At 44.9% G+C, this 24,341-nt stretch overlaps 1 protein-coding gene across 1 annotated transcript in view; it reads right to left on the bottom strand.

Moving 5' to 3' along the window:
* Positions 1–12,760: 12,760 nt before the first annotated feature.
* EXT2 (exostosin glycosyltransferase 2) overlaps positions 12,761–24,341 on the bottom strand; it is a 140,007-nt gene continuing 128,426 nt past the window's right edge. The window contains exons 12-14 of the mRNA XM_082684033.1: positions 21,991–22,119; positions 19,958–20,040; positions 12,761–13,506 (exon numbers count right to left, since the gene is read on the bottom strand). Coding sequence (XP_082540159.1) covers positions 13,368–13,506; positions 19,958–20,040; positions 21,991–22,119 — 351 coding nt within the window. The 3' untranslated portion in view covers positions 12,761–13,367. The remainder of the gene's footprint in view (positions 13,507–19,957; positions 20,041–21,990; positions 22,120–24,341) is intronic.

Genomic DNA, 24,341 nt, shown 5'->3' with positions numbered 1-24,341 from the left:
CCATCTGCATGTCTTCCTTGGAGAAATGTCTGTTCGTGTCTTCTGCACATTGTTTAATTGGGTTATTTGTATTTTGGGTGGTGAGTTTGATAAGTTCTAGTATCTTAGATTCTAGCCCTTTATCTGATACATCATTTGCAAATATCTTCTCCCAATCGATAGTGCCTTTTGGTTTTGTTGATTGTTTCCTTTGCTGTGCAGAAGCTTTTTATCTTGATGTGTTCCCAATAGGCTTTTTTTTTTTTTTTGCTTTTACTTCCCTTAGCTCAGGTGACTTTATCTAGAAAACTGTTGCTATGACCAATGTCAGAGAGATTACTGCCTGTACTCTCTTCTAGGATTTTTATGGTTTCAGGTCTCACATTTAGGTCTTCAATCCATCTGGAGTTTATTTTTGTGTATGGTGTAAGAAATCAGCCCAGTTTCATTCTCTAGCACATGGCTGTCCAGTTTTTCCAACATCATTTTTGAAGAGACTAGACTGTCTTTTTCCTCTTGTATATTCTTTCCTCCCTTGTCAAAGATTAACTGACCCTATGATTGTGGATTTATTTCAGGGTTTTCTATTCTGTTCCATTGATCTATGAGTTTATCTTTGTGCCAGTACTATACTGTTTTGATTACTACAGATTTTTCAAGATTGCTTTGGGGGCACCTGGATGGTTCTGTGGGTTAAGTGTCTGCCTTTGGCTCAGGTCATGAACCCAGGGTCTGGGGATTGAGCTCCATGTTAGGCTCCCTGCTCAGTGGGGAGTCTGTTTCTCCCTCTCCCTATGCCCCTCCCCCTCACTAATGCTCTTGAGCACACACACTCTCTTTCTCAAATAAAATCTTATTTTTTTTTTATTAAAAGATTTTATTTATTTATTTGACAGAGAGAGAGCACAAGCAGGCAGAACAGCAGTCAGGGGGAGAGGGAGAAGCAGGCTCTCTGAGGAGGAGAGAGCCCGACGTGGGACTCAATCCCAGGAATCCGGGATCATGACCTGAGCCAAAGGCAGATGCCCAACCGACTGAGCCACCCAGGCACCCTCAAATAAAATCTTAAGAAAAAAATATTGCTTTGGATATTGAGGTCTTTTTTGGTTCCATACAAATTTTAGGATTATTTGTTCTAGTTCTATGAAAAGTGCTATTGGTATTTTGATAGGGATTGCATTAAATCTGTAGATTGTTTTGGGTAGTATGGACATGTCAACGATATTAATTCTCTCAATCCATGAGCACACAATATCAGTCCATTTTTTCTATCTTCTTCAATTCCTTTCACTAATGTCTTGTAATTTTCAATATGTGGATCTCTCACTTTCTTGGATCAATTAATTCCTAGGTATTTTGTTGGTTTTGGTGCAATTATACATGGGACCATATTCTTAATTCCATCTTCTGCTGTTTCATTATTAGTGTGCTGGTATGCAACAGGTTTCTGTACATCGATTTTGTATCCTGCAATTTTACTGAACTTACTTATCAGTTCTAGTGGTCTTCGGGCAGAGTCTTTACGGTATTCTATATATGGTGTCATGTCATCTGCAAATAGTGAAAGTTTTATTCCTTCCTTCCCAATTTGGATGCCTTTATTTCTTTATGCTGTCTGAGTGCTGTGCCTAGCACTTGCAGTACTATGTTGAATAAAAAGGGTGAGATTGGACAACCTTGTGTTGTTCCTGACCTTAGGGGAAAAGCTCTCAGTTTTTCCACCATTGAGTGTGATGTTGGCTATGGGTTTTTCATCTAAGGCTTTTATGATGTTGAGATATGTTCCCTCGACACCTGCTTTGCAGAGGGCTTTTACCATGAATGGATGTTGTACTTTGTGAAATGCTTTTTCTGCATCTATTGAAATGATTGTATGGTTTTTATCCTCTTCTGACATATCACATTAATTGCAAACACTGATCCCCCACCTTGCATCCTGGGAATAAGTTCTACTTGATCATGATGTATGGTTTTTTTATACATGGTGTTGGATTCAGTTCACTAATACTTTGTTGAAGATTTTTGTATCACACTTCCATCTCCTTGTTTTCTCACTCTCCTCAGGCCAAAGTGCCTGCCCCAACCTCTCCACACTCCCCTGTCCACCCAGTGCCCATCTCCACCTATTAATTCTTCAGAACCACCTCAAATGCCACCTCCTTCCCCAAGTCAGAAGTGATCACACTGTTCCTTCCATGGCGGGGAATGTGCCCCACCCAACCTTAATTATGCACGTATATGATATGTATTTAGTAATTCCATTATAAGCTTCTTGAAGGTGGAAATGGTATATTCTTCACCTGTTGGTCTGTAGCACCTGGAAAAGCATCATAGCAAGCTTCTGATGTTAGCTGGATGGCTGGCAAGTCGGCATTCCACAGCAAGAACATAGCAGAAAACACTAAATTAAAGCAATGGAACTGGAGGCTGCTTAGATCCTGAGGCCCTAAGAAAATGTCCAAGACGAGAAAGGGATCCCAGTCCACGACAAAACCAAGGAGTTGTACAAGGTGACAGTATTTCATCACCACTTAAAAAATTATCTTTTTTTTAAACAAAAATTTTTTTAGATGTTATTTATCTATTTGACAGATATCACAAGTAGGCAAAGAGGCAGGCAGAGAGAGAGGAGGAAGGAGGCTCCCCACAGAGCAGAGAGCCCAATGTGGGGCTTGATCTCGGGACCCTGGGATCACAACCTGAGCCGAAGGCAGAAGCTCTAACCCACTGAGCCACCCAGGTACCCCAAAAATAATCTTTATTAAGGTATAATTTACATAATAAATTTTAAGTGTAGATTCAGATGAGTTTGAACGAATATATGTACACACACGTAACCATCACCATATTCCCCTGATACCAAAAAGTTTCCCTGTGACTCATCCCAGTAAATCCCCAGCTTTAGGCAACCACTGTTCTACTCTATCTCTCTAGATGAGTTTTACCTGTTGTGAAGCTTCATCAAAGTTATGTGTATGTGTGTATGTATATCTGTGTGTGTATATGTATGTGTATATGTGTGTGTGTATGAATACATACTGTATGTATGTACAGTATATACTCATTTGTGTCTGGCTGTTGTTCACCTATTTTGGAAAATCGTCCATGTTGTGTGTCTCAATAGTTTGTTATTTTTATTGTTTATTAGCTATCCATTGTATGGATATACCACAAGTTGTCTATCCACTTATCTTTTGAACCTTGGAGTTGTTTCCAGTTTTCAGCTATTCTGAACAAAGCTGCTATGGACATCTGTGTGCATGTCTTTGTGTTTTCTATGTTTCTTTAAAACATACATTATGGAGCGCCTGGGTAGCTCAGTTGTTAAGCGTCTGCCTTTGGCTCAGGTCATGATCCCAGGGTCCTGGGATCGAGCCCCACAAGCAGCTCTCTGCTCAACAGGAAGCCTGGTTCTCCCTATTCCACTCCCCCTGCTTGTGTTCCCTCTCTTGCTGTGTCTCTGTCAAATAAATAAATAAAACCTTTCAAAAATTAAAAAAATAAAAAAAACATACATAATGTAAATTATATCTTTTTATTCCTCTCCTAATTTTTGAAAAAGTTTATGTAAGATTGGTATTATTTCTTTCTTAATTGATAAAATTTGCCAGTAAAACTAAGTGGGATTTTCTTTGAGGTAAGTTCTAAATTGTGGGTTTGATTGCTTTAACAGATACAAGATTATTCAGATTTTCTATTTCTTCTTGAGGCAGTTTTATCCCTTTGTGTCTTTCATGGATTGTGTCCATTTCACCCACATGGCAGAATTTATCAGTTTAAAGTTTTTCATATGTATTCTCCTTTTAATATTTTTAGAATCTGTCCTCATTTTGATTCCTGATACTGGTAATTTATAACTTCTTTTTTTCTTTGAACACATTTCCTTACTGATTTTTTTTTCAAAGAACCAGGTTTTTTTTAAATTTTTTAATCATTTTTAAAAAATTTATTTCTCTCCATTCTTAGTCCATTTTCCATTTATTTCCACTCTTCCTTCTTTCTTCTACTTTGGACTTAATTTTTTCTTCTTTTTCAAGTTCCTTAAAGGTATTTTCTGGTTTAGATAATTAATTTTAGTTCTTTTTTATTTTACTTTAAAAAAAAGATTTTATTTATTTATTTGACAGAGAGATCAAAAGTAGGCAGAGAGGCAGGCGAGGGGGAGGGGGGCACACAGGGAGCAGGCTCCCTGCTGAGCAGAGAGCCCAATGTAGGGGTCTATCACAAGACCCTGAGCTGAAGGCAGAGGCTTAATACACTGAAGCATCCAGGCACCCCTAATTTCCATCTTTTAAAAAAAGATTTTATTTACTTATTTGAGAGAGACAGAGATAGCAAGAGAGAGCATAAGTGTTGGGGGGTGGATAAGCAAGCTCCCTCCTGGGACCCTGGGATCAAAACCTGAGCTGAAGGCAGACACTTAACTGACTGAGCCACCCAGACACCCCTATTTTTACTTTCTTTAAAGTTTTATTTATTTAAGTCACCTCTACACCCAGCGTGGGGCTTGAACTCACCACCCCAAGATCAAGAGTCACAAGCTCTTCCAACTGAACCGGTCAGGTAACCTCATTTGAGTTCTTGTCTAACATAAGCACTTCAAGCTACAGATCTCCTAATACTCTATCCCACGCTGTGATACACGGTGTTTTCACTTAGCCCCAAATATTTCTAATTTCCTTTGTGTCTTTACGAACCCAAGCATTATTTAGAAATACATTAAATTCCACCTATTGGGGACTTCAACAAATGTGTTATTAATTTAATTCCATTGTGAACAGAAAACATAGTTTGTTTGGGTGTCCTCAAAAATTACTGAGAGTTATTTTATGGTGAGATGCATTTGTGGTGCACGTTGCATATATACTTGAGGAAAATGTGTATTCAGTTATTAGTGCATGAAGTGTTCTATAACTGTCAATTAAGCTAAGACAGTTGATAGTATTATTCAAATTATCTGATTTTTCTGACTTTTCTATCAACTTGTTCTATCAGTTACTAAGAGACTGGGGTGCCCGGGTGGCTCAGTTGGTTAAGCATCTATCTTTGATTTGGGTCATGATCTCAGGGTCCAGGATCAAGCCCCACATCAGGCTCCCTGCTCAGTGGGAAGTCTGCTTCTCCCTCAACCTCTCTCCACCCCCACTGGTTTGTGCTCTTTCTAATAAACAGATAAAATATTTTAAAAATTACCAAAAGAATAATGTTAAAACATCCAAATATAATTGTAGATTATCTTATTCCCTTTCAGTTGTTAGTTTTTGCTTTAAATATTTTGGAGCATCATTACTCAGTGCCTAATTTAGGAATACTTGTTTGGTCTTTTTGATGAACTGATTCCTTTCTAATATGAAACATTCCTCTTTCTCCCTAGCAATATTCCTGTTTTGAAGTTAATTTTGCCCCTTATTGATATAATCATCCCCACTTTCTTCATGATTCACAATTGTGTAGTATACTCTACCTGTATTTTATAGTGTTTTCCTTACAGATAGCATTTAATTGCTCTTGCTGTTTAATTCAGAATGACAATCTCTACCCTTTACCTAGAATGTTTAAACCATTTATATTTAATGCAATTACTGATATATTTGGGTTTAAGTCTACTCTATTTTTTTTATTTGTCCTGTCTTTGTTTACATTATTCTTTTTATCTTTTTGATTCATATATTTCTTGTGTTCCATCAATATTGGCCTATTAGCTATGCCTCTTGTAAAGGTTTTTAGTAGTTGCTGTAGGGCTTCAAATGTGCATCTTTAATTTATCACAGTCTATCTCACAGATACCTTCCCAGCTTTCTTCCTAACTCACCAGCAACAACTTTTTAGTGTCCTCTTTTGGTTTTCTGGAGGTTTTTGTTTGTTTGCTTTCCCCTCTATAAATATTAGAGTAGGCCTAGTAATCAGGTGCTAGTCCATTTCTCTTCTCAATCTATACTGACTCTCTGGGCAATCTCCTCTAGTCTAGAGGTTTTAATTCACATCCACATATTTAGTCCCAACTTTTCCCCTGAGCTCTAGATATCTAAGTGCTTAAATGATATTCCCACTTAGATGTCCAAAAGGTATCTCAAACTTAGCATGCCTGAAGTAAGGCACTTGATTTTCACTCTCAACACTTGACTGCTTTCATCCCCACAGTCGACATATTCCAGTTAATGGTACCACTCACTCTGTTACTCAGGACAAAAACCTAGGAGATGGCTGTGAATCCTCCATTGTTTTCTCCTACATTCATCAAGAAGTCCAGTAAGAATGTATTCCCAGTATAACTTCTTACTACCTCTGCTACTACTGTCCAAGTCTAACTAAGCCACCATCTCTCACTTGGGCTCCTAAAACAGCTTTCTAAGTGATTTCCTTTCCTTAATTCTTGCTCCATGTAGCCTACTCACTGCACAGTAGCTGAAATGATCTTTTAGAAAAATACCATTCAGATATCACTGCTTTGCTTAAAACCTTCCAGTGCCTTCCCATCACACACAATAAAAATCCAGAATCCTTTTGGCCTACATGGCCCACAATTTGGCTCTGGCCTACTTTTCTGGTGTGATCTCTACCATGCTCTCCACACTAAATACACAGCGTTCTTGCTGTTCTTAAAACAGCTTGTTCCTGCCTGAGGGCCTTTGTGCTAGCTGTTCCCCCTGCTTGATACCCTCATGGTTCACTCCTTCTCAACATTTACATCAGTGCTTGAATGTCACTCTGACCAACCCATCTAAGATACTTCCTCATGCCCCAGCCACAGTCTCCCCTTACTATATTTTCTTCACATTTATTGCCATTTGAAATTATATTAATTTACTTGTTTTGGTTGTCTTCCTTTTTAGAATGTAAACTTTTAGATGAAGGTGGGCATTTTGTTCTGATCCATGTAGTATCCTCACATGAAGAACAGTATACAGTTAAGTGCTCAATCTGGTATACAGTAAGTGCTCAATCAGTGGGCTTGACTGGATGAATCCATCACATCAGGCTTCTTATTTTTTAAAGGAAAAGAATGTTTAGGAGTCAGTAGACTAAAAACATCTGAGTGAAAATTTACTCTTTCTTGGTCCCTTCTCTGAAAGTGAATTAAATCTCATTGTCAGGCACAATTCTCTTCGTTAACAGACTTCAGGTTCAGGTTGTGTCTACAGGAAGATCTCTCTATTGACTTGCCAGGCTCATCCTTCCTGAGTAGTTGATGCTCTTCAATCCAAGCTCTGATAGACAAGGCTGTGTCCTGGCCATAGTCTCACCAGGTACCTGTGATGGGATATCAAGCCCTGAAGGAGGCAGAAATCACTCCTCAGGAAGTCCTAAATCAGATCATTTCCTAGTTCTCAGACCTAGACACAGCCTGCAATACACCACACTGGGCTGCGAGATGTTTCCTTTCTATTCTGACACTTGTCCCTAAGTCACCCTCTCCAGTGAGATGCTGTAGCCATGGGACTAAACGGAGCATCAATCTGATATTCATGGATATTCATCCTTATAACTTCTGAAGAAAAGCCAAGACACAACTGGCAGCTGGAAGATGCTGTGAGAAGAGAGGTTTAAAAATCCCTTGCATCTCCCAAGAACTGGGGAAGATGGAGTTGATGGAATCCTCATTTGGCCAAGTTGTCAATACATTGAACCAAACTGGTGACAAGAACAAAGCTGTTACAGGAGAAGTTATTGGGACTATATCCAGAGAACAAGAACAGAGACTGGGCACAGGGTAGGCAGAAGGGAGGGGATGAAGGTAAACACTTCAGGGTCTACTGGAGAAAGACTATTGGAAATCCTATAGGAGCTGCTGCCACCAATGCACAATTTTTGTTAATTACCTCAATTGTGGCTGTTATCCCCTTAATGAGAAACACAACTTTACTTCTAAGCAGGCACTGAGGCTGGCAGAAAGCTGAAACCTGAAAATCAGCAGATACACGGCTGCATACAGACCTTACTATTGAAATTAAGCCACATCCAAAACACAGGGGGGGTAGGACTCCAAATAGCTTCAGACAGCAGCCAGCCATGCAGGGCCCTCACCAGGCACCGGATGGACGCTCTCTGGACTCGTCAAGAGGCCCAGATCCCAAGTGCTCATTTCAATAACATAAGAAAATAAACATGGGGCTTATTTATAGCACAGGAAAGGGACTGGGGCAAAAGAACCACTCATTTGGTAATCCACCCTGACGGGGCCAGATAGGATCCAGACCCCCAAGCTCTCTGGTAACAGGGTGAGCAGAAATAGGGGCCGGAAGAGGGCTGGCTGCCAGCATCACCAGGTACAACCTCGTAAAGGCCCTGGTTAAGAGAAGGAGAAAAGATCTCATACTCAGACATCCTTCCATCTCACCATCCTGGGTCCAAGTGCTCTTGCTACGTCCAGTTTCTGGTTGAAGAAACTAAGGCATGGGAGTGGACTCTCTCGAGGCCAAGGAAGGTTCAGGATTCAACTCAAGGGACGGTGCTATGAGAAGAGGAAACGAAAACACCCTTGCATCTTCCAGGCACCGGAGAAAATAGTGTTAACAGATTCTTCACTTACAGCTGGGGCTAAAAAGTATGTGCAGAGTCCTCGGCCACTGACGTGTTCCCAGCATCTCACACAGCTCGAGAGTGTCCACGAGAACTCGAGCGCCCTGAACTCAGGACAGTGTCTTACTCACCTCTCTCTCCTGGAGCTGGCACAGAGTCGAGCAACGGTGTTCTAATGAATGAATGATGAGAAAAACCGAACAACTGCAAAAATGTTCTCTTACCTCACCCGGATTAAGAAGGAGCGGGCTGTCCTTCGGCTGTGATTACCAGAAAACCAGACACTCCTTGAGTTTATTCTTGGGCAGAGGTGCTCATGATAGAAGTTGGTGGCTATAAATAAAAGCCCAAGTAGTTCTATTCTGATGGGAAGCCACTTATGGTGGCCTCCATAAGGAAACACTCTATATGGAGTGGCTGGGGGTTTGGGTCTAAGACATATGGACTCCAGTCCCTGCTCTGCTGAGAGCTTGCAGGCAAGATGGAGCTTTGCTGAGAAACGTCTAGCAGACACAGCTGCCTCATAGCTCTCGGGAGCCACGCACGCATCCTTCCCTTTGTCTTCTCCTGACAGCTCCGTACCTTTCAGCAGGATTGGGAAGAAATGAGAGACAACTCTACCAGAATGAGAGAGACAACTCTACCCCCCAAAACGTTGTTAATTTGGGGAAACAGAAGCCCAGACACAGATGCTGGTGACTCAACTGTTTCTTGAAAATGAGAGAGGCCTGGGAAGTTGGGAGAGGGGGCCCCAACTCTGCCCATCTCCCCTGTAATGTCAGCATGGGTGAGCCTGATGTGAAAAAGCCATGGCACAAAGTTGCCTGTGCGGACCCACACCCTGTCCCCAGGAACATGGAAGTCACGGAGCCTGAGATGGAAATCCCTGCTGACCCATCCGTCTGACAGTGACAAATGTGGATGAGAGGTGTGGGTCGGGCCCAGAATGCACCCAGCCTAAAGAGAGGAGAAAACCTTCACATTGCAAGTAGGGTCCTGGCCAGGAGGTCAAAGAAATCTGTTCACAGACCGTCAGATGATGCTTGGTTGGCACAATGGGGCCACAGGCTATCCCTGATCATATTCAGAAAATGGTGAGTATCCAACATTGGCCTCAGACAGGAGCCCCAGGGCTTAGAAGGGAGCAGGGCTGAGGTGAGTAGATAGGCCCCCGGCTTCATGTACCTGCAGGCCCTGCGGCAGGCTCAGGTTGCTTCCAGAGTCTTCCTGAATGGCAGCTGCCCTCCAGGATGGCGAGCAGCCCTGCCAGAATGGCTCCTTGGGAAGTGGCTGAGATCTGGGGGCCAATTTCGCCCTCTCCCCCCCGCCTCTCCATGCCAGGGTGGCCTGGGGAGCGGCCTGCTGCGGCTTCTGCCACTGCCACAGGCTACCTGGGCCACCGAGATGGGAAAGGGAGCCTACCCACAAAGAAGCTAATGGCCCCGAAGCAAAGGAGACCCACCAGGCTCAGGATGGGTGGCAGTCGGGAGACAGCTGTCAGCCCAAACCTCTCCGAGCGGGGCTCCCACGGTACCCTCTCACTGGCTAGCCATGAAATGTCGCCAGACCTGAGCCATTTCCCAAGCAGCCTCTGCCTTCAGCTACTTGTTACTTCTTCCCTCAAACGGTCTTGACTTTTACCCGGGCAATCACACCTCCAGAGCCTGCGGCTAGGAACCTGCATCTTTCAGTGGGAGGGACACTCTGGCCAGAGACCACCATCCCAGGCAGCCACTGGGGCACAGGGTGATTGGCAGCTCCTTCAACGAATGACAGCAAAGAGGCCGCCTGCCCCTTCCAGCTCCCAGTCCCGGACAGCACGTGCCAGGAGGGTGCTCACTTCTTTCCAAAGGCAGTGGAGAAACTAGCCTGGAAAACCACGAGCTGGCAGCACAGCTGGAAGGACGGAAGGCTCTGGCGGAGGAGCCAGGTGGTCGGAGCTCTGAACTTGGTGACACTGAGTTCGGAGAAGAGACGGTATCGCATCATTAGCGGGTAAAGAACCAGAGACTCTGAGAACAGTTGTTATTTTCCTCTTCAGTTTTCCTAGAGAGGCAGGGACGTGCCTGAACATGTGGAAGGCTTGCTACCACACACGAGATAAGGCTATCAAGAAGTACGTAATGTTAACCAGCAAAAAAGGGTTTCCAAGGGGCATTCCAAGTGGGCTCCTCCCAGTTAGGTCCCTGGGGGCAAAGGCGAGTGACTCAGTGCACATCTAGGCCTGAGCCAGGCCCAGCTCAGGTTCATCTTCTGTGCAGGCCAGCAAGATGCAATTTCTTAAAAAAGATTTCTTAATCTAAAACCAGCTGTTGTCTGCTGTAGGCCAGCACATGACATTTTAATTAGCGTTATTGTTCCGCTTCTGAAACCAGGCTCTGTGGCATCCCAAGGGCAGATGATCTCGGCCCAAGCTTTTGGGTGAGGCTCGCTGTGAGCAGCTCAGGGATACACGGGGAAGGGGACGGTGTCCCCAGCCCCCTCAGAACCCATGAAGCCTGACCACTGGCTGTTCCCTCGCGCCGGGTTTCTCCTTGTGGCCTGCACCACCTGCCTGCTCATGAGATGGAAACATTGAAGTTTCAAGTGCCTGGGATATAATACTCAGTAACAGAAATCGTTCCATGCTACGTTACCAGATTGAACCCGCAATATTTCTAGGAGTAGTGAGGTGCCTTTTGCATGGAGTTTTCATGCCCCGAGAAGCCCAGTGATTCCCCTAAGAAGGTGATAAAGTCACACCAACACAGCCCCTGGGGCTCCCAACCATCTTGGATCGAAATGCTCCTCTTCCAAAACCGAAAGGCTAATGAAATTTTAAAAAAGGAAAGAGAAAACCTTTATCCTTAGAGAGGGAGGCATGGATTAAAAGGCAGCCACTAAGGCGGTGGGCCCAGTGACATGTCACCAGGGACATGAAAAAGAGCAGAAAAGCTGAAGGGGTGAGGCTGAGGGGATTACACACCCGTAGAGCATCGGCGCCGTCCTTGGCTGCTGGCAAGGATTTTAATGGGAGGCCCAGCCCCTCCACCCACCCTGAATCCTGGGAAGCAAGTTAGGGAACCCCAGCAAGGGCAGCAGTACTTACTGTCTGTGACAACACAATGCCCCTTCTCTTGGTTTCCATCCTAGCATCCCCACAATTACAAATACAAGATTACAAGCCTTCCCACGTCCCCTACTGGTGGGAATGTAGTTATTCAAATCCACAGTATTTCTTAGGCACCAGTGTTTGAACGCAACACATCAGACAAATCACAGCTTCCGTGTCTGCACCTGCAAGGTGAACGGATGGGAGGGGATAGCGTCTCGCCCCTCCCACCAGAACAGCCCAGTGCTCTTACTCCTCCCTGAGAAAGAAGATGTAACTCTTGTGCTTCCCCCTTTTGGTTCGGCTGCTTCTTGAAGTTTCCTTTGCCCTCTCGAAGTCCATGGGAAGACATACGAAGTGATTCTTGTTCAAACTATAGGTTTCAAAGCTATAGCTGGGTAACTCTGCACCTTCGTGTCACTCAAGAGAACAATGGGTGGTGGGTGAGTGACTTTGACGGGCACACAGCGAGGTTTCGGTAATTACAACCATATTCCAAGCAAATTGTCATGTATTCTGTGTTCTGGGGACATATGTTATGGCTAAAGCCCAAACTGTGGCTAATCTTAATATTAGAGCCAGAGAAATCTGTTTCGAATCCATAACATCTAACATTTGCCAGAGTAGATTTGTTCATCAACGGGGCTTAAAGAGGTATAATTCACACATGTGCAATATTACTAAATGCTGAAATTGAACGATTTAAATATCCCGGCAACTATTGCAAAGCGGTTGTTGGAGCAGCATTTAACATTAGCCAGAACCTCCCTGGCTAACGTTCAGTTTACACCAAAAGAATGAGGGAAATTTGGGCATCCCCTTGGGGCGAGGGTCACAGCTCCCTCGATGTGTACAGCAGGGCACTAGTGAGAGCAGCTCGGGGTACGGCTTTGGAGGCTGTTTTCCCTGAGAAGACCTATAAACACTAACTGGATCGAATCAAGAAGCAAACAGATTCCTCTGGAGGTTTTGGGAGGCATCTTCTCTCAGAATGTTTACAGTTTGGGGATCTTTTACTTGACGCGCATGGCCCCAGATTCTCTTCCTGGCCACATACCCTCCCAGACACAGACGGTAGACTGGAGGTAACCAGAAGATGGAGTTAACAGCACACACACACACACACGCACACAAAGAACGTTCCTGGGAATCAACATTTCAGACATAGTATAAAAAGGAATAAAAAATTATTTTAATTATACCAAAAAGCCAAACCAAAGAGGAATGGCTCATGGAACTTACAGGATCCCAATCCAGCACTGGGGGCTCTGGTCCCAGGGCAGATGTCAAATCCCAAGAAGATGTCGGGATTTTGCACCAAGTTCTTGGTTTGGCTTTTCTGCCTAAAAACCTCACTGATATGAAATAGTTAAAGGTGAGATATGGGCGCGATCTACGTTGAGTCCCCACATCTAATATGGCTGGTAGGTTTGTCTTCTCCGCAGTCTTAGGGTCCGTGACGCCTCCCCCCAGATTGTCTTATTGGAACTGCCAACGAGGGGAGCCTGAGCTGGACTTAAGCCCAGAGTGTGCCATAAAGGCTTCCATTTGGCATTTTCAACAAGAAGCCATCAGAGATCATAGGAAACACTAGAAGCAGGCACGCACCGTTCAAGGTGCTTCGACACTCTCTTCAGGTTCCGGTTCTTGAGGAAGCAGACTGGGTGTGCCGGCCCAGCATGTCAGTCAGAGAGCCCCCACACTCTGGTAGCAGAGCGCTGGGGCGTCCGTGTTCTCCCCGTCCAAGCTCAACGTTCAGACCTCCGCCAGGCCCGCTTCATAAGCTGCCAATGTTGGGGAAGCTCTTCAGTTTCTCCGGAAAGTCGTCTTTGTAGAGAACTGGGTCAGCCCGGTGCTCCACCACCTTAAGAGGCATGGTCCCAAAGACGGACGCGAACTTGTTGATGCACTCAGACCTGAGGGGTTTGGGGAGAGAGGCAGGTGATGGATGAGTGGGCAAGGAGTGAGGAAAATGGAGCAAATATTCAAGAGACTGACAGATGAAAGCAAAACACGTACTATTCAGTACTATTCAGTATCAACACAAGAAATCCTGGGTTCTTACAAAAGGGTGAGAAGGTGTGGACAGCAGAAGTGATCTGGGGGGACTGTGACCATTGTTCAGGGGGGAGAAAGTGAACAGGGGGTGCTGTCTGGAGGCCACGGGCCTGCAGAGGTCAGAATATCTTTTCCCTTCCCCCTCAAATTCCAGTCATTCTTCCCCCTCAGTACACACAGGCCTCAAACCAAGGTGGATTCACTGCCAACAATTCTTAACCCCCTGCGTGCCAGCTGAAGAGAAGGCGAAGGGGGAAAGGGTCCTGCATCTGAGCTCCAGCTTCCTGAAGTTTAAAAGGCCGAGGGAAGGACCTTACACCTGGAGCAGTGGAAGGCAAAAGGTAACAGGTGGGGAACCTCAACTCCGAACAATAAACCCTTCCCTCACTCAACCAGCATTTAAGGAGCACAATCCCTGAACTGCTGGCCAGCGGAGAGCTGCCGTCCGTGCCCGCCAATCCCAGGCCAGAGCGAGCAGTGCCATCGGGCTCTGTGATGGAACAGCCTGGCAGCTCTGCGGGAGGGGAGACGACGTGTCCTCCTCTCCGTATCACCCCTGGAGCCCCGGAGCAACCTCCTCGGGGCGGAGCCGGCCAGGCACACTGGTGGGAAATCATTCTGGTCACTCAGGCCCACTGAGTGTGATAGCTGGCAGGACGCATCCGGACCAGAGGGGAGAAACGAGCCCGTGAACGTGGCTTCAACCTCCAGGATGGATTTCGGAAAGGTCAGTACTGTCTCCCCTCAAGTCAGGCCCAGGCACCGGAGAGCTACGGTAAGAACAAACCAATCAGACAGGACCATTTACCCAAGAGGGGCCGAATTTCAAGACACAGACCAGAAGTCTCTTCCGTCCTGCGGTACCAGGAGCCTTGTCTCAAATTATTTTCATCTACAAGTGTTTGAGTCTTTGGAGCTTTAGGAAGAAACCAATTTATAAGGAGCCAGGCGTCAGTTCTTTCCTCTCGGTCATTACGTTTCTAAAACAATGTGTTACCGTTCCATTCGGAGCTCTTCTGGCTACCACCACCGTGTCCACCACCGTAAGTCAACAGCGAAGAGGTCTCAGAGGCTCCGGGCTGTGCTATAAGCGCGCTACGGAGATGAGGAACCCCCTCTATCATGCCAACAACCCTACTGTTACTCCCATTTTACACTGGGAAGACTGAGATATGGAGAAGCTGAGTAACACCTCCAAAGGGCAACTAACAGTAAGAGGCAGAACCAACGCCTGGAAGTCTGGCTACTGAGACTAAAAAATCTTAATGATGAGCTGATACGAATTTATTTGTGAATAAAATTCCCAAGTCCAAGTGGAGGGGCTGGAAATGAACTGCTGAGCACCTATTATGTGCCAGATAATTTACAAATGTCATTTCTCTGATTCATTGAAGCAGGCCCCTTGGTAGCCCCAAGAGCTGGTTTATAGGAGCTTCCTGTTAGGGGCTGAGCAGTTAAAGCTGAGGCCTGAAGCCCCAGAGCTGGCAAGTGCTGGAGCTGGGTCTCTAATGCAGGTCTACACGGGCAAGTGCTGGACCTGGGTCTCTAATGCACGTCTACACGGGCAAGTGCTGGACCTGGGTCTCTAATGCACGTCTACACGGGCAAGTGCTAGACCTGGATCTCTAATGCGGGTCTACATGGGCAAGTGCTGGAGCTGGGTCTCTAATGCGGGTCTACACGGGCAAGTGCTAGACCTGGGTCTCTAATGCGGGTCTACATGGGCAAGTGCTGGAGCTGGGTCTCTAATGCGGGTCTACACGGGCAAGTGCTAGACCTGGGTCTCTAATGCGGGTCTACATGGGCAAGTGCTGCAGCTGGGTCTCTAACACAGTCTACACAGGCAAGAGAGCCTTTGTGCTTTCCCTCACACTACCGTAACTCACGGGTAACGACCTTCCCTCCTGCTGGCAGTCCTGTGAGACTCAGGAGGTGGGCGTCCGAGGGGATCCCCGGGAAAGGCTGAGGTGTCTCTGCGAAGGGGTACTGAGTGAGCACAGTGACTTCCCTCTCCTCCAAGCATAGGGTCAAGGCAGTGGCAGACAAAGTCAGTCTCTCCAAGGTCTTACTCTTGGCAGGCCTTCTATAAAGGCCTATAAACATGGACGGATTCTTCCAGTTTCCAGTCATCATGCCTGTGGACTCTGGCCAGCCAAGGCCAGCCGTGCCCAGCACAGGGACCAGTGAGTTTGTATTAAAGAAGGGCCACGGTTCTTGGCAGAGGACAGTGGCTCCACAGCCCGCTGGAGAGCACCGAGGACAATGTCTGCTCTGTAACTAGATCTGCCAACAGGGCCGGGCCACAGGCAAGAGGCCACTGGGGCGCAGGCCAGCTGACTTGCTGACAGCTGCCCCTGGCTAACCCAGTCCTAGTGAGTGCTTCTTTCTCTCCACACAGCCTGACCTGGGGAAGCTGTGGGCCACGGAGTGGTAAAGGTTCCTAACTCCCCAGCCAGGTATGAACAGTAGTTCCCTACTTTCTTCTCACACAGGGGCTCCGGGTTGGGCCGCAGGCTGGGGCAGGTGGTGAGGCTGGCCGCTTGCCAGTGGCTCACCTGAGCTGTCCTGTCAGTGGTCCATTCAGTCAATGCTCCCCTGGGTTGGTTTTCTAATCTAGTACGAGTGGACTAAGAACCACTGTCTTCCTCTGAAGTGCTGGAAGCGTCTGCAGGAGAAGGACTCCCGGTTTTCTGTTTTCCTTGTAAACACATCCAATTACCTAAAGTAACCTGGAGCCCTGAGGACAAATGCTGGGGAAACTGGGAAGGAGATGGATGTGGCCCGGCACCAGGTTACAGGCTTTCCAGTGTTATTACCGCAATCATCTCCAGGACAAAACACAGTGTTTGGTGCAAAGATGCTCAATAGGGATTTGTTGAACCCATGAATGGACACTGTAATTTGATAGGTATTAATATACCTATTTTAGGAGACGGAAAGCCTGGAATTCAGGATAAGGCAAATCAATTTTGTTAAGTCAGCTACTAAGTGGCAAACCCATAATTTGAACAAAGATGGGCCTGAATCAAAATAGAATGCTCTTTCTTCAGATCACTGCTCTCTGCCATATTGCCTTAACTTGGTGAAAGGACTGGTCAAAACGGACAGTTACAAAGACTTTTGCCTTTCTGGTTCTTAAAGCATTGACAGCAGATCCTGGAAATGGATGCTGGGCAGTAAAAGCTATGCTCCTACACAACCGAGATTTCTGCTCCGAGACCCCAAATATAAGAATAAATAAGCTTATTAAACCATAAAACCTAACACAAGGTCGTAGCTTGCAGACGGGTTAACTTCTTTTGCTGTTTTGTGCAAACTGTGAATTCTGCAAAGGAAACTGTTTTTTAAAAAACCCCAACAAATGAACAATTCTACAGTTGTAACTCCATCTCTTGGTCTACCCAGGATGGCTTAAATCATGCCTTCCTCCCTCCCGACCTAAGTGCCTCATTTAATAATTTAGTGATTCAATCTTTAATCCAAATAGTTTTGCTCCCAGTTTCTGATTTCAAGATTGATTTCCTCTGTTCCCTATCAAGTTTCTCAAAAGGGTACTCTACATTCACTAACTCCACTTCCCCAAACAGACTCACACGCCATAACCCTTAAGCCCCATCACTTTATGGCATTATTTTTTTCAAAGTCACCACTGAGCATTTAGCTCAAAGCCCTCTTTCCCAGGCTGCATGTTGCGTGCTCCTCCCTTGCTTCTGTGCACCGTAGACACTACTTCGCTCCTGCCTTCTCTTCAGTTCCTCTTTCTGTCTCCTAAATGTCAGTTTCTCAAGATTCTGCCATTGCCTTTTCTCCAGTCAATGGCCATCTCTGGGCAGATGTCTTTCCAGTATCTACTCTTGTTTTCATCATCTTCCTGAAGCTCTAGCTGCACGTTTCCAGGTGTTTGCTCTCTATCTGTATCTGCACACACAGAGGGCAAGACCCGATCTTTCCCCCTCTTACTGCTCTCTGACCCGCAATTCGAATCTCTGCCTGCCTCATGACTTACACTGCTGAAGGTACAACCATCCACACTCGTCCACACTCCCTCCTTGTGAACCGCAGTCTCCTCCCAACTGTATCATTCACACCACGGACGGCACTACCATTTCTTCCTAACTTGAGATCTAAGCTCCCTCTGTCAATTCCTTCCCTATAACCTCTAGTTCTAGCATATCTTCCTTTGGGGAGAAACACAAACCCATGTCTCGTAATTTAATCCATCCCTTCCTTTCCGCACTCAACTTAGTTCAAGCTTTCCAAATGGGCTTTCTTCAATTTCTTCACCTTCATTCCATTCTGGGCACTACTTCCAGAAGAATCTCAAAACAATACTTAGACCACACTGCCCTGCTCAAACACCTTCAGGGGCATATTGGAGCCTGAAGAACAAGTTCAGACTCCTTTAGTGGGCACACTCCTTTAGGGCCTGGCAGCATCAGGCCAGAGTTCTACACTCTAGCCAGCCCGGACCCAAACTGCTTGCCAGATACGCCTTCACCCTCTGACTGAAACCTTTGGCCACCCTGTCTCCCCTGCCTGGGATTGCCTTTTTGCTCGGTGATCCTAGTGATCTCTGAAGGCTGACTTCAGGTGTCACCTTTTGCAAAATCATTCCTAGTAATCAACCTAGCAAGAAGTTGCTTCTCTTTCCTCTGATCACTGGTAACACTCTGAGTCTCCCTCATGGCACTTATCACGTGAAGCTTTAGACTGTTACGCACATGTGTGTGCATGCATTCATATTTATTGTGGTTAATTATAAACTCTGACAGCATCTGATTCAAGCCTCACAACATCTGGGCAGTCGCCTATTCTATTTTCAAAAGTCTATTTCCAAGAGAAGCCCCCACATCCCTCTCAGTTACTTTCTGCAGTGTTTAATAATAATTCTATCTAAATTACATCTCTCTCGTCGCATGTTAAGTCTCTTTATATTTGTTGTGTCAGGGGTGCTAGAGGAGTTGTTTAGCCTTAGCATGAACCGCAAGGCCATCATCAGGCCAACCTTTCACCCTAAATTCTTATCTTATACCTTAGAACCTCACCATTTTAACTAAGCCCAATCAATTACCCAATTGCTTAATGCTATGAATTCTCCCAAACATGCAGAATGGAGGTAGGTTTAAAAATAATTTCATGTAGTCCAATATAACTGTAACTGATGTCTCTTCTAGATGAGCTGTGACAGTTAATATCACTGCCCTTGACTGTGTAATTCCTATGATACCGTGACAGATAGTTCCCAAATCACATATTATTTCACACTGACAGCCGATAAAAGTCATGTCTTTTGGGTAAGATATTTATATATGAAAGAGTAAAGGATTCTTTAGAGGGTAAGAATAAGAAATAAGAAGGAGGAAAGACTCATAGAAGAATCTAGACCAAGTGAAACAACTTTTTGTACAAAAAAATCCTCCAGGCTTTAAGGACTTGAACGTGGCTGAGACCCCAGAAATGGATGCTCCAAGAAGATCCAATAAGCCTGTGGAAACCTGACTCAGTATCTTATTCTGTAAGGACCACTCTAACACTCTCTGAGTGCTTGACAACAGTGCCACTGGATGCCCGAGCTTGCTGTCTCATGTAAGGAGCTGCCTTCTGGGAGAATTAGGTTTGATTAGGAAGATGCCAAGCTTGGGGACCTTTGCTTTACGAGAGGGAAGGATGAGGCCTACTCCAAGATTAAAACAGTCCTGTGGGAAGACATAGACCTCCCATATGTTTTATGCTCACTTACAGGGTTCAGTATCACATTCCACACAAAGTGTGCTTGTTGAGTAACTGACCAAATTGAAATAATAGGAGTATCTCAGGGCTGCCTTGCTCACCTCTCTCTCTCTCTCTCTGTAATGGAAAGAGCTCTGCTTTCAATTCTGTTCTTAGTAGGTGTTTTGGTCAGCAAAGGTAAATTGTCTCTGGGTCTGGTTTAATTCTTCCTAATGAAACCTTTACTGTCACATGGAGCATCCTGCAAAACAGTCTAGTACTTTCTTGGAATTAACTAGCTTCCAGTCAAATGACTGTGGATGGTTAACGGCTTCATCCACATGGAGAACCCGACTCCTGGAGCTTAAGGCCAGCTATATTTTTAAGACCCTTCCAGCCATTACAAATTGAGTGAGGAGCATTCCAAATTAATTCTTTGGGTGACCTGGGCTTGAACTAACCCAATTCCCACAGTGCCAAAGGAGGTGACTATGGCTACCAGCTGCTGTCCTTATATCTCCAGCAAGTCCCATAAACAGGCCCAAAGCAGGAAATGGGGATCAGAGGCTAGGGCAGACTTCTGGTTAGAGGCTCACTCACCTCTCCACCATGTGCGTCTGGTCAAGTGAAAGCCCGTCAATGGCTGTGCACTCAGGACACTTGAATTTCTTTCGCGGAGTTACCTGCCAGGGAAGGACACAAATACACCTGGTTGTCAGTGCCAAGGACAAGAAAATCATGCTTGTGACACCACCATGCGTGCTTCTGCTCTGTAAGCCAAGCTGCCTCCTCCCTCCACATGCACACTTACGCCCGTCGTGGGCTCGCGCGCACGCGCGCACACACACACACACACACCTCACCGTTCTTCCATTCAATTCTGTCTGGCTTGGCCAACAGCAGAACTCACAAGGGCCCAATAAAAAAGGCTTGGAGGGCTTTTGCCTTCTGTAACTGGAAAGAAGTGGTGATGACAAGCTCCTTAATTCCTGTTTAATGACTGTTTTCTCACTGCCAAGGTCCTTGTATAAACACCATTTGTTCTTGCAGCCATAAGGGCGATGAAATACAGCTTCCCATAACTTTCACCGTAACCTTAGTTCCAACAGGCACTCATTTTCCCTCTTCTAGCTAAAGGCAAGCACTCTGAGCAGCGCCATGGTCTTGAAGATGCCAGGTTATTTTGCAATTCCCTCTGATCAGGGAAAAAACCCAATGGTCCCCCTCACCATCTGAATTCTTTTCCCTGCCTTTTCCTCCTGCGCTCCCAAACCTTCAACAGCTAATGATTTTCTTAGCAAACCCAGGGAGACTATTATCCTAACCTAGTGAAGCTAAGTAAACAGTAGTGAGATGGGGGTTGGGGGAAGGAGAACAGCACACAGATGGTGGAATGACTTCACAGAGTAAGCAGGCACAGCTAAAAATATCTTGAAGCACATCAAAAAGCAATTTTGGAGATAAGAGGAGTTCTTTTAAAATTAGTTTTGTGATTTACATGCTTTTTCTTGCGGTGAGCGCTGACGGCGTCAGAGGGCTCGGGGAGGGGAAGGCCCGGACCAAGGTCACAGAGCACAGATGAGGACTCTTCCTCTTTCCTTAGTCACTTTGGTTTAATCCAGCTTCTCCCATCAACTTATAGCACGAACAATCACCGGGGATGCCATACCACACGTCTAGTGTAAGTTTCAGTATGGGAAGACTCCAGTACAGGAATCTGGCCTAGAAGCATTGCCTATTTTTCTATGGAATTCTAATCCAGAAGGAAACAGGGTCACGACAATTCCACTCATAAAAAAGATGTAAACTCTCTTTGTATCTGGCAATCTGGATTGAGCAAAATCTGTGTTTCAGGAATAGACCCTACAGATACAGAGACATTACAGATACAGAGATCCCCATGTGATTCTTACGTACTCTCAGCTTTTAATTTGTTATGGGAAAGGTAGTTTCAAAAAAACTGGTGACTGGTATTTAGAACAATATTTAGAAAAACTACAGTTGTAACTGGACAGGGTGTATTATCTTCTCAATATCTTTAAAAATAAAACCCAGCCATCCTGAGAGAGCTGTAAGTTGCATTCTTTAATTAACAGATTTAGATTCCAAATCAGATTTGAGAATACAATTGAAGGTTTTTAAAAACATAATTGGTAGACTGACCACCCCAGCCTTTATCTCTAATACTGGATATTAGAAACTGTAACAAAGAAACCATAAAGGTGCCTGGGGGGCTCAGTTGGTTAAGCGACTGCCTTCGGCTCAGTCATGACCCCAGAGTCCTGGGATGAAGCCCTGCCTCGGGCTCCCTGCTCAGTGGGGAGCCAGCTTCTCCTTCTCCTACTCCTCCCACTTGTGTACCCTCTCTGCTGTCTCTCTCTGTCAAATAAATGAATAAATAATATTAAAAAAAAAAGAAACCACATAAAAAAAGAAAACGTTTAAATTTTCAAAGCCTAGCTTTAATGTTATAATGTGATTGCATCAATCGCAGAATCTGAAAGCTAGAAGGAGCTTGAAGTTCACATAATCCAAAGCTTCATTTACATTCATGAGAACGTCTCAGGCTCAGAGAAACAAAAACTTACGCGAGATCACGCAGTTGGTGGCAGAGCTGGACCGGGATGTCTTACCTTGATGACAGCTTTCCCTGTGACGTTAGCCACCAGGAAATTCATGGCAATGTCTTCACAGTTCATATGAGCGTCCACCCAGTTCTTGATGTCGCCGGGCATTTTATAGGTATACAGGTAATTAAAATACTGTCAGGTGAGACAAAAAGAAAAAAGAGTGAAACACCGGTGCCCCGTGGTTAACAATCAAAGGACAATTTAATCATGGGGACATGATTCTGCTTAAACATGAGGACAAGCATTCTGTTGTAAGATTAATTACAAGGCTGTAAGAACTATTAGAATGCTTTTTTTGGTCAGATGACCAAGAATCTTTCACACTGTCATTCTTTTAAAAATCACCTATTGTAAGCAGAGGAGAGACAGAGAGTGAAGCCCTTGTAGGATGCAGGCCATTTGGACTCATATATCATATGTTTAATAAATAACATATCAGTCAGAGACACACTACACACTGATCTCTACTCGGTTCTTATTCTGGAGGCACAGCGCTCAATCCTGGGCTCTACATTCTGCCTACAGACTACAAACAGAAACAGAGAGAACCTCCCGGTATACTGACCTGCAAAGGTGTGCACTTTTTTTTTTTTTTAAAGATTTTATTTATTTATTTGAGGTAGGCAGAGAGGCAGGCAGAGAGAGAGGAGGAAGCAGGCTCCCCGCTGAGCAGAGAGCCCAATGCGGGGCTCGATCCCAGGACCCTGGGATCGTGACCTGAGCTGAAGGCAGAGGCTTAACCCACTGAGCCACCCAGGCACCCCAGGTATGCGCTTTTTGAAGTAAAATACAAAATGAGGCAATTCTGGTTTTTTTTTCAAAGATTTGTTTATTTTAGACAGATTGTGTGTGTGTGCGCATGCACGTGTAAGGAGGGGGAGGGGCTGAGGGAGAGGGACAAGCAAGGCTTGGAGCAGAGCTGAGTGCGGAGCCTATGCATAGCTTGAACCCAGGACCCTAAGATCGTGACCCAAGCCGAAATCAAGAGTCAGATGCTCAACCCACCGAGCCCCAAAATAAGGCAATTCTGAAGCTGCCACAGTTCTGAAGCTCTACATGTATGAGATAGTGTAGAAATTCATTGGTGGGGGAGCCAGTGTACAAGTGAATGATCATAAACCCCACGAATTATAAGCCTCACTTTACTTATTTAATTATTGCTAAGAACAAAGCCCATTTCTGGACTGAGAACCCTGAAAAACAAACAGCAGGGCTGAGAAAGCAACATGCCATCACTGTCCCATAGCTCCGCTCCTTGAATGGCCCCAGGGTGGCCAGAGACGTGCAGGACACTCCTAATGGCAGCAGCTCGGGCTGCTGCTGACGACGGAGCAGGTATCATGGTTCAAGTCAACCCCACACTCCCAGCGGTGCTCTACCTTCAACCTGAATATTCTAAAGTCCCAAGCATCCTCTTTCAACCTCTCCCTAATAAAAAAGTCAAAAACGTGAAGGGACCATTCTCAGAAGAAATATAAAAGACACAAAAGGAATCTCAACCACAGTAGTGCAATCAGAGTGAAAACAGTAAGATCCCTTTTCACCTTTCAAAACAGCTCAGTCTCGTTTTCCCTTTCTACGTATTTCATGCAAGTGGGGGTTATAGTAAGATAGTTTTATATTTTGTTGGTGGGAAGATAAATTGGGGCAAACAATACTGAAAACAATATATATATATATATATATCTTAAAACCTCCCCCAAATGTTCATTCCCTTTGCTATGATTCCACTTGTAGAAATCTATCATAACGATCACACGTATAAACAGTTGTGAAAACAGATACTAATTGCTACTAAAGCATTAGCTATTAAGCATTATCTAAAATTGCCCCCAAAATCTGAGGCTATCTAAATATCCAGAGCTAGAAGAATAGTTACACATAATTTATGGGTATTGGTACAATAGCATATTAGCAATTATGTGATGAAGGAATGCTGATGTTAATAACTCATAATATGTACAAAAATCAAGCTAGTGAGGATATTTACAACGGTCTACGTGAATAAGTAAATAAAAGGCAAACTGGAGAAAACATCTATACAATAACGATGGTTATCTGTAAGGGATTGGATTACGAGTGACTTTCGTGTATGTGTGTGTCTTATATGATAACATTTGTTATGAATTTTCCATATTTTCTATTATGAGCATGCAGTATTTGTATAATAAGAAAAATAACTTTAAAAAAATCATACAACATAGCCTTTCTTTCTTCCTTTTTTAACTGAAGTGGAGTTGACACACACGACAGCGTGGCGTCTGGAGGCCCTCTGAGGAGGACATTTTTCCTGAACTCAGCAGAAATTCAACTGGGCCACACAGAACAAGCGTCGTGTGTGCAGTGTTGTCACC

This window comes from Mustela nivalis (assembly GCF_964662115.1).
Source record: "Mustela nivalis genome assembly, chromosome: 9".
Taxonomy (NCBI): domain Eukaryota; kingdom Metazoa; phylum Chordata; class Mammalia; order Carnivora; family Mustelidae; genus Mustela; species Mustela nivalis.
Note: the sequence above shows the minus strand (reverse complement) of the source record. Positions and strands in the feature narration are given on the sequence as shown.